This window comes from Brachyhypopomus gauderio, unplaced genomic scaffold (genome assembly GCF_052324685.1).
Source record: "Brachyhypopomus gauderio isolate BG-103 unplaced genomic scaffold, BGAUD_0.2 sc160, whole genome shotgun sequence".
In the NCBI taxonomy this organism is placed as follows: Eukaryota; Metazoa; Chordata; class Actinopteri; order Gymnotiformes; family Hypopomidae; genus Brachyhypopomus; species Brachyhypopomus gauderio.
Window position 1 is genome coordinate 285,170 of NW_027506981.1, and position 14,322 is coordinate 299,491.

At 44.9% G+C, this 14,322-nt stretch overlaps 1 protein-coding gene across 2 annotated transcripts in view; it reads right to left on the reverse strand.

Moving 5' to 3' along the window:
- The window catches only part of gabra3 (gamma-aminobutyric acid type A receptor subunit alpha3), an 84,837-nt gene extending 72,697 nt beyond the window's left edge, over positions 1-12,140 (reverse strand). Inside the window, exons 1-2 of one of the 2 annotated variants that reach the window (XM_076994776.1) lie at positions 11,554-12,140; positions 11,276-11,345 (exon numbers count right to left, since the gene is read on the reverse strand). In XM_076994776.1, coding sequence (XP_076850891.1) covers positions 11,276-11,320 — 45 coding nt within the window. In that variant the 5' untranslated portion in view covers positions 11,321-11,345; positions 11,554-12,140. The remainder of the gene's footprint in view (positions 1-11,275; positions 11,346-11,553) is intronic. The other variant, XM_076994777.1, reaches the window with a different exon arrangement.
- Between the last annotated feature and the right edge of the window lie 2,182 nt (positions 12,141-14,322).

A 14,322-nucleotide genomic window follows, 5' to 3' on the forward strand; every position in this document is an offset into this window, starting at 1 on the left:
ACCTAATGTAGCAACATACAGTGCTGCCTGGACTAGGTTGGCTAATCCCATCAAATTAATTGGATCACTGGTGTTAAATTCCAAGTTGTTCAGTGTTAGTTTTGATGCGGGCTGGCTCTAGAAACAAGGAATTCTGTCAGGCTTTCATCACGCATGGACTCCAATACCCAGAATCCCACAGCCTGGCTGGTCCGATCCTCCTCCCCTCATTATTGGTCTACACCTGTTCCCCATTTACACATATACCTGGACTGGTTCACTTAATATTTGTGAAGTATTACCAAATTCAGTAAGCATACCGAGCGGTATATCTGGATTGACTTCATTGTGCTTTGGACCTGGGCTGTTTTTTGACCCTGTGTATTGGATTGTGTTTGGGCTGGCTTGTTCTCTCTGGCATCGACCCATATTTGCCTGACTACGAGTGTGATTAAAACCCTTCCTTTTTATCCGCACGCGTCTGAGTGTTCTGACATGTCTCAAACATCACAAATTGCCCATATGTTCCATTGATCTCCCCTCTGACATTCAGCAAGAAAGTTATTAAAACTGCAGCCATTACTAGATTTTAGTTCTATAAATCAATGAAGGAATATTGAGTCTATATAGAGTATTCATTGGAAGAGGTTCTGTAAAACACAATGGTTTAACAAGACTCTGCAGAGTTGGGAAACTACTACGACCTTATGAGCTAGAGATACCTCATGAATTAGAGTCTCTCATTTAAAAGTAAAAGTGACCTTCCAAAAGTCTACTTTAGTTTAACTTCTCAGTTTCACTTCACATAGATAGCGAAAGTAAAATTTAATATTTATGAAGGGGAAAATATTTCAAATATGTCAAAATTTCATGACTTGAAAACCCATCACCTTTAAGGTCAGATTCTGAATCAGCAGTGGCCTTGATGTGATATAAGAACTGTGCAGAAGGGAAGCATCGAATAAACTGGATAATGAGATCGCACGTTCGCTGCTCTGGTAACATTAAATTTGATTTTCACCATCCCTAAAGCATATCCTGAGATTTAAAGCTAGAACGGTATTTGGTGGCTTTTTGACTTTGTTCTTTTCCGACATACCCTCCACCAATCTAAATGGTAGTGGTGACACCTTCGAGCTGACACCTTCCTCACACTACCCTTCCTCACACTGCTCTTCCTCACACTCCCCTCACTTATCTAGCGCCGCAAGCTCAGGGCTATGCACATCGCCAAACACCGCCTGCTCTGACATTTCCGCCTAAGCTAAAGTGCTAGATCTGGACCAGTGGCCGGGCGCTCCGGCGCTCGCCAGGTGTGAACCCTTCACAACAAATAAGCCTGGCAGATGGAATGCGCAACCTTCACTTTCCGGGGCGAGCGATTTGCATGCTGGACGCAGCGCGTGGTTCCGGGACAGGACGGATCTGTTCTTTAGCCTGCAGGAGACGCTTCAAAGCATCGCCCGCTCGTCCTCTGGCACGGCCGCCAAGGGAGCTGGCGTGGACGGTGAATCGGTGAATGATGGCTCCATTCCTTACACACACAGGCTGAAGGCTGCACGACTGATAGTGGCAGCTATCCATCACTCGTGCAAAGTGCTGCACGTTACATCATGCATCAGACATCTGTTTTCTTCCGCATAGCTCCAATCTTCATCGCTTTTAGCATCATTTGATTTTTCACAAAGGAAACTGCAATATTTCCATTTTCACAAACTGACGAAGTCAGGAAACTCTTCATCTTGATTCGTGAAGCGCCTAACGTAACTACCGCTTCCAGTGGAATCACATGTGATGTCTTGTCACTATCTGCTGAATCTGTACCCAATTTCACACGCACAGGCAGAGATGGCGATGTTTTTCATGGCAATCTATAATTAGTAACCATGTTTTCCAGCTTAGTCCAAATTCGCTGTGTGATACAGAAAAGTGTCAGTGCAGTCAACTAATTCTAAGGCTTAGCAGCAGAGCAACGGTGGAGAGTATTTATGAGGAAAACCTGGCAGGGGCTGAGCAGATAAACCCCCCTAGATATACGCTGTTGCAAAACATGGCATCTCGTGTTAGGCTACCGCACTGTCCGCGGGACTGCGGTGCGGAGGGGGATCTCCGCCGCTGTCATCACGCTGCCAGTGCAAACACGGGGAAGGAGAAGCACATTCAGAGATTAATTTATGCAAATTAATCCAGCTGTGCGAGCCGTGCTGCGGGAGACCAGCCGCTCCCACACAACAACGGTGCTGGTGCGGAATACATGCGGTCGCCATTAGGATGGGAGCCACACGCCCACGCACCCGCGAGGGGCCTCATGGGTGAGAACCGTCGTAGCTCGTTAGGGCCGCACGTTGAAGATAAGCTGCTACGCCATACCGTCGGCGCCTGTGCTCAGAGCTAAGCACTCTTATGTAGTGTTATGCTCTATTACATCGAATCTGTCACCCATTGAAAATAACACGAATCACAGGCCAGGAGGATACACACCCGGGTCTACCGACTGTATTACGGGTAACGATCAGCTGTGTTGAGGATTTTGAGCGCAGTACGGACAAACAGGTTCGTAAGGGGAGTTGGCCAGTGCAGTGCTAGGCTAAAGTGTTTACTCTCCACTCACCACTGCGTAATATTGGCGTAAAGGGAGTCGGAGACAGACGTGTTCATCAATGATACAAATAACGGGTAAGAAAATGCAGAAGTGTTGATGGGTGGGAAATTAGCTCCCGTGTCTGCCCCGACTCCTGTTTGGAGTTCATTTGGCAGTCTTCAGCACTTTTTGTTGTGTTGCGTTCGGGAAGGTGAACAGAGATTAAAATAACATTAAACAAGCGTGCCTGGAGGAGCACATCAGAAACCAGAGATCTTCAGACAAGGAGGAAAGCGGAAGAAATTTCATTATGAGCTGTTTCCTGTGTCTTGGTTCAGAATGGCTCGTACTTCATCATCCCTTTCCCCCTCACCCCATTCTTCTCTCACGGCACTTTTCTCCACAGGCTAATGCAAATGTTGTTTACGTGAAGTACTCTCTTCACAGTTACAAGTAATAACATTGGTAAATCCAGAATTTGGAGACTTTTCCCCCTGTACTGAGCATGTCTTGTAATTTTTGCCTCTGGATAATGGGTTTCGAGGAAGTCCATTATCGCAGAACTGCGGGAAGATCATGAGTGACATCTTGTCCCTGCTGGTTCTCAGAGGAGACTATTAGAAGCAGCAGCTAAGGCTCATAAGCTTGGAAAGATATTGAAAACCTGATGAGTTTGAAGGTTTAGATAATGCGTTAATGACAATGGAATCTCAAAGACGACAAGAAATCTTTTTACACATTCGATAGCTTGATGTATCAATGTCACTATGCTGTTTTACCTTACATGTGATGCTAACACTACATTAATATTTCTTGACACTGCCAATTGATATTTCTATAAATGTATCATTAGGTATACATCTAAACTTAATAAACACCCAGGATCGGGCATCGTGCCAGAGCCTGGAGCTATGCTGTACGGTGGCATCGCCTTGGAAGAGATTGGAAATTTACATGCATGTTAACTCATTAAGTATGATTAATTATGGAATAGTTCCACTCTAAAGTTAATATAGCATTTCACGTAATCAGTGAACGTGATCCTGAAGGTGGGTTCACTCAGTCGTGAGCTAGGCTATTAGAAAGACTGCAGTCTACAGAAGTACTGTAAAGAATGTTAACGGATTTTTAAAACTTTTCATCAGTTGAAAGTTGCTCAAATACAAACAGCCCTAAAATAATCCTTATACTGCTAGAGAGCCTTCTACCACCTTGTAATGATCTTCGTATGTCAACACTGGAGGGAAACTCAAAGAACCTATGACTACAGAAATGAATGCATCTTTCTAGCCTCAATATGCCATACTATATGCTGAGAGTTAGATCAGGCTGATTGCCAAGGGTAAGCTATTCTCACTACAGAGAGATATGTTCAAATACTGTGAAATATTATTTACTAGATCTCAAAGAGGAATGTAAATCATGGCTAAGAAGAATTTAACAGCCTTAGACTAAAAAGCATTATGGCCTATGTAGGAAAGTTAAAGCTATTTTTAAATAAATATCCCGTTAATAAAACCTGTATACTTAATGCTGGGGGCCAGACTTGGATATAAAAACACCCCCGACATAAACCACGGTAAAGGCATCGTCAAAATTCCATGTTGCTACTGTCACATTACGAGGCTCCTTTGCTTATTGTTGGCTTGCATTTTTATGACTGAACAGTTTCAATAATTGAATGTCAAGGTCTTAAGCGCACGCACACACACACACACACACACACACACACACACACACACACACTGTTCTGGGGCGCAAAAGCAGTCCAAAGGGAACATGTTCTGAGGCTCTGAGCAGGCAGAAAAGCAAAATCCCATTATAAAGAAAGACAGAGGGAAGAAAGGGGGAGAAAGAAATGCAAAAGAGAGGCAGAGGTCTCCACAGGGCGCCACTTTAATTCTGAAACAGAGGCGAAAAGCGCGTGGCGGAGACGGGCGTCCCCACACCGCAGGAAGCTCCCCGCATTAGAAGACCCGCCGGTGCTTCAGATGTGGTGGGCGGTCGGAGATGGCAGTCGGGGTGGATTGAGCGTTGGGTGGAGGTGCTATTCAGGGGCCTCCACCTCGATGAACCCACTGTGGAGCTACACCAGGTAGACGCCTGTGCGGTGGTGGAGTTCGGGCGCCGAGGCGTTGACGTTGAGATGGTGGTGTGGGATGGGAGCGGTCGGAGAGGTTCGGACTCCAAACGCAACGAGCGGCACAGCGAGCGATTCTTCCGTGTGAGGAGGTGTCAATTATTGTTGAAATATGTGAAGTGACTCAGTGGGCAAACACCACCAATAATGAGCCCCTGAGTGGCTTAGCTAGGAACAGATGGGGCTTTTCTGGTGGTGCCAGAGAATGTGTACGTAAAGAACGAAGCTACATAAGACAATGTACCCAGGTTTAGAAGAGCAAGCATCTTCCATCAGGGGTATGCTTGGCTGGAAGATGCCTGTTTATTCAAACTTGTGGAAAGCAGCACTCCGAGTCCACTCTGAAGACATACGCCAGTACTGCTGTTCCTTTACGTTTACAGAAGAGCCGTGCTGCTGTTGGCACTGAGCCAACAAGGTGGAGATGCAATACAAGGCTCGCTTAGCAGGGGCCTGCAGCTTGTGGGCAGGAAATGCTTCAAACCAATGGACTTGGACTAGCATGTAGACAAGAGCGTTACAATATGGCCTGTGAGTAGGCAGACATGTCTTTATCCAGAAACTACCACTTGTAAACATACCGCATCAACTGCCTCGGGAAAAAAACTCAGCTAATATGGTCAAAGCATCTTGGGCTTCCATAGCCAATACTTTCCAACTGTATGAAGAAATGGATTTTTAAAAAGCCCTAAGGGTTGATGGTGGTGACAGGTTGAACCTTCTTTTATGAATGTCAGTAGGTGCCAGTCAAACATACGCAAGACCCTGACCTGAATCCCTTCTTCTTCCATGACATCATAGCTTCAGAACATGAGGCGCTAGAAAGTAATCATGCGTAACAATACTTAGCATTTCCTTTTCAGAATCCTATTCTTATGACTTTTGCATCGCATAATTGCTGTTTATACATACTAGAGCACAGAATACTATTATCCACCACTGCATAATTAAATGTTCTTCGTGAGCTGACTAATAAGATTCTTTGCCAAAAAAACACATCAGGTTATAGCAGTATAACAAATCGAGGAGTTACCGTACATGTAACGGCTTCACGGTCAGGATGAGACCATCGAACAGAACTCACAGACGCGATGACAAGTGCACGAGCCACTATAGTTACGTCAACGTTACAGTGGGAAATGCTCCCACGCAAGCTGCTCGTAACCGTGTGGTATTCCGAGTAATCCGGCGAGAAACCATCTCGGGGTTTTAAAACGACATGTTGATATTTCAGCACTGATAGCTTTTTCAAGTCAGTAAAAGTGCAGTTTGTTTTTAATGGAACATAAACTGGAAACGCACAGGCCACAATGTTTAAAGCCCATTTCTGATAAACCCCCAATCAGTGCTTCACATCAAAGGTTGGGCCAAAATGTATAGTCATAAATTTCTATATTTCCACAATTTCTATATTTCCTCTGATCGCACCAAAATGGCACACATTTACTAACAGTTTGGAAACTGACAATGTGCATCAACTGTAGCAATGCTTTCCCCCCTTTGCTTTGAAATTTTTTTCTTCAAGACATTTTGTTAAGCAACACATATATATCAAACATTCACATTCCTCACTGGAATGAGTAATATATGTTCTCAGTGTTGTGCAGCCTTGGTGGTGAATTGAGAGCATTCATGTGAATATTTTACTTTTCTTAAAATAGAATTACTTCTGAAGCTTTAAACGTGTACTTTATATGATCCATGCAAGAGAGTCATAGTTTCTAGCTGATGGACCCCTCTGAGTGAAACCTTTAGCTCTTCTTGCTGTGTCTTCTGATGTTCCTGTTCTCGTCTATTCTGGTAGATCAAGAACACTTAGATGAATATGATGGGTGCTGCATCCGTGCAGAAAGAGAGCAGAAGTTCTCAATTCTTATGTATCGTCTTGTTGATAATGGTCAGAAAAAAGGTAAACTAAAGCAAAAATGGAGACTCTCAGGCCCTGGTGGGAATTCAGGCCTACCTGAACGATCAGTCAAGCATTGGGGCAACGTCTGCATGCACATCCAGCTACAGTGGAGGAACAGGTGGAGTTTCTGACGTCCTTCTGCCATCTGCAAACGATCTGTGAGCTGACAGAGTTGTGACACCCACATCAATTGCAGAGGTCTTCTTTTGGTAATCAGCCTTCCTTTAATCGGCCAACCCCCACGTGCCCGCTCCTTGAAAAATGATCAATAACCGAAGCAATTTGTGGCCCTATTTCTCAGTCTGATTAACGGCAATTGAAATCATGAGATCATTATCGCCCCCAGTCTGGCTCCCCTCCAATCACAACTGACTCTAATTGAAATGACGAGGGGCGGGGAGATGATTAATAGGGAGCGTAGAGAGGTAAAAAGTTGACTTGGCTTGCGAGCTCACTCTGAAGGGGGGGGGGGGGGGGGGAATGTGCGCACAGGTCCCAGCGCTAATAAGACTCACTGCATCTCTCTGGACAAAAGCAAACAGAAGCAGAGAACTGGGGTGAGCAACCTAGATGCGCCTTAACCCAGTATGGGTGGTGAGAGCGGGTATCTTCTGCCCTAACCCAGGGCGTTGATCCTCTAGATCCTGACTGGCCACAGGAGAGGTCCAGAAGAAGATAAAAGTTCCACATGCCACACAAGTGCCATGGTTTCAGTTTGCTCGACCTCGAATGAATGAATGACCCCGTTATCTGTGACTTCACAGGCTTATTGTCTTTTTTTTCTCCCTTTCCCACTTCCAACGAGGCGTGAACATTTGAGGAAGGAGCACGACCTGCTTGACGAAGGAATGTTCAGAGATTAAATGCAGCAGCAAAGCCACACAACAAACAGCAACGTGCAACCCAAGTTTCTTCCCATTCATTTGAGGAGCGGTTTTACATTCTCTCTCTGCAGTCTGACGACAAGTTCCGCTCCGGGCTGAAACCAACAACTGAGGGAAGAAAAAAAAAACATCCCACTTGCAGCTGCCACAACACTTATCATTAACAGAATGCTACGATGTGCTTATTTGCCAAATACAGCACTCGCAATTTCTTGACTGGGGAGAAGCAGAACGCAGAAGAAGGTCTGCTGCAGAACTAATTGTCCAACCTTGTTGTTTTTGTTTTGTTTGCAGGGCTTGTGGGGAACTGCTCGGCTAAGGGTGCCTAGTAATACTGCGGTAGAAAGCGAAGAAGACCGTCAGTCCAGAAAGACGACTCATGGAGTCATCGGTGCAGGGGAGGTGGACGTGACGAGGCCCCAAGGCTATAGGCCCGTCTTGTGACGTCACCCCTCCCCCGCACTCCCGCTCCACCGTTGCACGGGCCCCTGAGTGATTGGATCGTCACTAGCCTCGAGCGAAGCTTCTTGGCATTAATAAGGGTGCAGCCAGTTCACCTCCTGTCGAGCAGTGTCATTACACGTCCATGCAAATTGCCGATCTCGGATTATGCGCGTGGAGAAACGAGTGTTGGAAGTGCAGAACATCTCTGGCTCCAGGATCGCCTCAAAGTGACAGTCCTCCGTTGCGTGCTAATGACTGTGCTTATGAGTTGCCTCTGTTCAGACTTCAATGGACTGAAGCTGGAGTAAGGTTGTGCACAGCACGAGGGAAATGTGAAATAACGAAGGAATAAGTCAGTCACGCCACGACAGAACGAGAGCCCAGCCGTGCTCATATGGCCCCGCTGACAGCCAACAGATCAGGAAGATCCTTCATTGTTTTCCTGCTCCAGGTTACCATTTTGGAGCCAGACCTGATCCAACACGGCGCTTTCCTGACACAGCCGAGCGCGGTACTAAGTGCTCACACATCCTTCATTCTGTGTTTATTCCATTTATGTGCTGAGCGGAGATTGCAAATTCCACCTGGGACGTGGCAAATATGCCAGGGGTGTCCGGACTGCTGAGTCATCTGGGACTACTTTGTTTGCCTTGGCTTCGGGGAGAGCTTAGATGCCACCTCTCCCGCCACCGATGAAAAAGCCTCGGCTATCCTCCTCTCACCCAAGTCGCACGCGTAAACCTGGATTTTTCACCTCCGCTTGGAATTCCTGCCGACTGTGGAGGAGGCTCTGGGCTCCATGAGTGTGATGCTATGGCAGTGAGTGAAAGCCCATTTAGGTACAGTCACAGTGTGGGACTCATCCTGTTACGAGCCGAGCAGCACGTACTACAGACGTCGTGGGAAACACAGCGACGCTAACAAGCGCAGAACACAGCCCCCAGTACAGCTCCGCACACGTCTGGGGCACACAAACGACCGAGTTGAATTTACGAAATGTTTAAAGCTAGTTATTATGTTTTAGCGGCACACTTTTTGCACCCTTTAGCTTGATGTAGGCCCCAAAGGGTTTTACGCCTCTCACCGAAATGAGATAAGCGGAGCTGTGTCACCTTTCATTTGCAAAACACAACAAATTTTAGGTTTACCATACTACATGCAGGAATAGGTAGGAAACTGCTGTATGAACCCAAGGAGGGATTACATTCCTATGTGATAAGTGTACAACATGGTAGGACTTGGAATAAAAAAAAAACAGTTAATATATCTGTAGTGTCAAAGTTAAAGTCCATCAGAGTCATATAGTCTAGTGTTAATACTGGACAAGTAATCTACCAGATTAATCAAACGTAATGTCACGTTAGAGCGATGTTCTGTGGGCTGCTTTATGTTTGAAATCTGTATTCAGTGCTGTAAAAACTTTGCAATATCAAAGAAAAAACACTTCTCCAATCCAATGTTTATAGACTCTGTCTGTAATATGTCACTGTGTACCCTGACACCTGTATGTCTCTGCAAAAAGAGGGGAATAGACAGTGTTTAGGAAACAGCCAGACAGTGACTGAATGTGTTGAAGTGATATTCCCCCATCCACCATTAAATGTTACATTTAAATGCACATGACCCAGAACAGGGGCGTTCATCTGTAGTCCTGGGGCTCCACAGCTCTGCACATATTAAAGGTTTTGCCTGTTGTATCACACCTGATCCATTTTTGAAGGGCTTCATAATAGCTGATGAGCTGAATCAAGTGCATTAGAGCAAAGAAAATGTAATAGGTTCAGGGGTGTACCACCCCCCCCCCCCCCCCCCCCACCCCAGCTGGAAGAAATATTTCGAACAAACATGATAAAGCACAGATCTAGACAGACAGATAGGCAGACAGACAGGCAGACAAAAATAAACAGTAATTACACAAAATATGAGATATTTGAAATTTGCATTTTTTTTCTGTTTTGAAAAATGATTTGCACTGGGGAGCAGCTTTCAGAAGGCTTTGAAAATGAATGTCAGCGATGAACAACAGATCTAACTAAAACCTCCTCAGCCTGACCTGGCACTGTCCAAATCATGCTGCCACAGCTAGGCAGAGGTTTGGAACTTGCTGTGCTCCCCCCCGGTTCTGTTGCTGCATCCTAGCAATCTGGTGCATGTGCTTACAACCCAGGCAGAGTTTATTTGGAACAATGTTGCCTGGGTTTGGCTGACTGACTAGCTGACTGAAAATGGCTCCCCAGGGAGAGGAGGCCTCTTGTAGCCTGCAGACCTCCAACTTCCAGCACTTAACCTGTTTCCTCACCTGCCACCGGCTCCATTACTTGGCCCTGACTGGTGATTTGGACTACTGTTGCTTCAAATCGTTAATGTTCTCCGTTTCACTTCATTCCCCATGTGTTCTTTCTGCATGCTTCTTTTCTCGAGTTAAGTAAGCACCAACCTGTTATAAGGATCTCTCACCTCTGACATAATTGATTTTCTTCTGAGATTTTGCATTTATCACTAAAGGTTCATCCATGGAATATGGAGGGTGTTTACTGTATTAGTAGCACAGCCCGATATGAATTAAATGTCATTTCAGTCGAATTCTGTGGTGTTAAATTAATGGCTGATTATGGTACGGCAACAGTAAAAGATAACGAAAACGGATAATTGCAGGAACAATCTCTCTCTATCTCTCCTTATCTCTCTCTCTCTCTCTCTCTCTCTCTCATATGCACACCCACCCTACTTCACCCTACACACGCACATATATCACACACTAACATTCATACATCATTTTATAGTAAAACACTGAGTAAAACTCCTGGGTGTCGACTACTCCAGTTGCGGCAAAAAAAAAAACCTTAATCGAATCACTGAACACTGAACCAATCCAGATTTAAGAACAGCATGAACTACAACATCATCGCCAGTGTGTAATAAACATGAATGTATTACAACGATCGAACAGATGACGCTTCTGAGAATACAGCTGGAGCGTAGAACGTTTGCATTAATATAACCACACCTGACAGAAATCGTCTCAACACACCAATAAAGTTACCCACATTAAACAAGCCAATTTTCCTTGTGAAATTACCTGCAGTTTAAGTTTTCGATAGACACAAATCTTTCTCTACTGCGTGTTTTTATAATAGCGTTGGATTGGATTTCATGGGTTTATATATATATATATATATATATATATATATATATATATATATATATATATATATATACACACTCACACAAATGTGTCGCATTGTTTTTTTTTTTTGCAGCACAGTATGTTTTAATAAATTGGCAGCACCGAAGTAAACCGCAGGATGTAACAGACTGTCATATATGCATTTCCATACTTTGCCATGGCGTGTTATTTCCCGGACACAATCACGTCTGAGCATCAGTAGCCTACACTTCTACACTCTGCTGTAACGAAAGGAGACCTGTTAAACCTTCAGACAATTACGTGCCCCTTATAAACACACTGTTGCCCATGAATTAAATATTGCGGTATTTTCCCTGAACGTCCCCTTACCAGTGTTTCTACCACTAAAGGCATCTCGTGAAACATGTTAAAACATACAGTACAGCCGTAAAGCAAACAAGCGACCAACAGAAAAATAATCGATCTCACCACAAATCAGTGTTGCTCCTTATTCTCTTATTTCCGACGGACTTCAGACTTTCTTCGCTTTGACACGTCTGTTGGCAAGTTGCGTGTTCTGTGTTGTGTTCCACTTATTTTCCAGGCGAATGTTTTATGTCCAGTCAGGGGATTTTGAAGTGTTTGCTAAAGACGGTGAAACGAGGGGTAGTGAGCGATGTTAACGTAGAAAGCCTCTTCAAACTAACCTTCCCGCCCCCTCCTTCCAGCACGCGCAGATTGGTGCTGGCTGGCAGCACATCTCCCCCTCGGAGGAGGGTTTAAAACCCATCGCGACGGATCAGGTCGAACCGGAGAGACGTTACCGGTGACAGAGAAACCGTTTCTAAAGTCTCAAAACTCATTCATCAGTTCGCAAAAACGTCCGTTCGCGTCTAAGCTACGTGCCGATACATAACGTCAGTCCTACTGAATTCGTCACACGCCACTCAGTCTTTTAATGTTTGTCATAGCCTATGATGTTTGTCATAGCCTTTTGATAATGTTGAAAAGAAGTAAGGTTTTCTGTTGCACACGTATCTCTTTGTAGTACATTAACAGACCATATAACCATAAGCCATAAAACCATGTAACCACATTTCCATAAGCATTAGCGGGTGGTATGGTGGGTAGGGGTGAGAGATGTGCGGGCTGTTGTTGCTTTCTCTGGAAGGGAGAGAGAAAGAGAGAGAGTGAGAGAGAGAGAGAGAGTGAGAGAGAGAGAGAGCGAGAGAGAGAGAGAAAACATTTTATATGTCTGCGTGCTACTGTGCTGCACCGGTTCAAAGGATATAGTGTTCCTAGGGATGAAGTGGGACCTCTCCTCTGACCCACATTTCTTTGCTGTGGCCCTGGTCTACTAGTGGGTCTGCAGTGCATATACAGTAGCTGGACAGGTCTGACTCCCTCTGTCTCTCAGAGGCTGAAGATCGTGCCCCAGAATTCCCCATGGCTTGTGCATTTCCCCTGGTCAACTGAATGAGCCATGTTTGTCCATGAGTCTATGTTTGTGCTTGGCGAATACACAACATATGTTTGCTTTGTAGCTGTATGTCCGTTTCTGAGGCAGTTCGCCAATCTAGGCTATCTTGGCATTTACTTACTACTTGCTTGAGCAAGACAGGACAAGTCCTTAGCAGGTGAGAGGTTCGGGTTCGCACCTACTGCAGAGTGAATAGGTACATATAGCCTGTCAGCTGCTGAATAATAGAAGTGTATATATAGGAAGAATGAACTGAATTGCTGGTAGTAGACCACTGTGGTGGGGTGTCTCCACCCACATCACGTCTGCCTCCCTCAAGTGTGCTTACTCACGTGTGCTCACCTAAGAAGATCCTTAACAGCTTTATGATTTTCTAAATTCTATTTTCCAAACAACGATTCTAACTTTGATTTGAACATTTTCTACTGTTGTTAGGGTGTTATTTATTAAATAGGTTGGGCTTAGCGCAAAGAAACCTTTGACTAACCCACAAAGCCTTTGACAATTCATGTTTTATATCTTAGCATATCCACCCTCCATGCAGGCAGGAACACTGGGTGATGGTGGGGCTGGGGGGAGTTCAAAGTGGCTTGGCAACACCAGAGACAAATTCCCCAACCTAACTAAAGAAACACACCTCAGAAAGCTCAAAGGTTGCAAAGAAATGAAATAATTCAGGTAATGCTGTCTGGCTGACAAAGAGACTAGTTTTGCCAAGCCATTCGGAGCAGTCTGTTGGACTTGATGCTGTGTATGGTAAATAATGAAGAGAAGTTGGCAGAGCACAACCAGGCACATCGCTGTTTAAGCCTCTATATGTAATTTAAGTTGCCAATTGAACTGGCAACCTGCAGTCCATCTCAGAAGGTAAAAATAACACCGGTGACGTCACGTGAGCCGAGGTTCAAGGCACAATGTTTTATTTGTCAGACCCACAGGGTACAACATGCAGGGCAATGCTGTGTGTTTGACAGCAGCACTGTGCAGTGAGCACAGTTACTGGGTAAGTGAGCATAGTGCACATTTTCAAGGATATGTACAGGTCGATCAATACATAAAAAAACCCCAAAACTTTTATAATAATGAAGAATCAGTGGTTCTTCCAGGTGCCAAACCAATACCTTTACTGAACACAGGCTATGATTGAGTGAAACTTGTCACAGAATAATACACTGTCCATTTTTTCATAATATTAATTTTCTGTCTTACACCAAGAATGACCCCTTGTCTATGCTTATGGCTTAACACTTTACTGAGTCCTTTATGATTAGCTTAATACAGCAGGGCAAAAAAAAGCTGTGCATTCATTAGCGAAAATCTAGGTGGACAGAAAAAGTAGAAGATAATCAGTACAACTGTTCGGAACAAGAGTGATTTGTCATTCCTGTTGAGTGTGAAGAAGTGTATCTGTGCCCAGGCATACCTGGAGCTGAATTTCATCCAGGCTTCTGTTGTTCTACCTACTGGAAGAAGCTGTCAAGCTTGGTGAAAATTTCTGTCTCTGCAAATGTTTCACATCGCCTGAACAGACCTTACACGTTACCCTGCCAGAGTCTTCCTATTAATCTCAGCCTGTGGGAGGAGTGACTTCCAGTAGCACGGAGCCAGTGCCGACACCCCTATGGCTGACAGCCTTCACTGTAGGGCCCCTCCGAGAGACTTTCCTGGGTGTCTGATGAGAACGTGGGGCTTTTTGGCTTTCAGGTAGCCTTGCACTCTCCTGGGTTTAAACAAAGCAACATGACTTTGTTCTCCGGCTCTGGTGTTCCTCTACACTT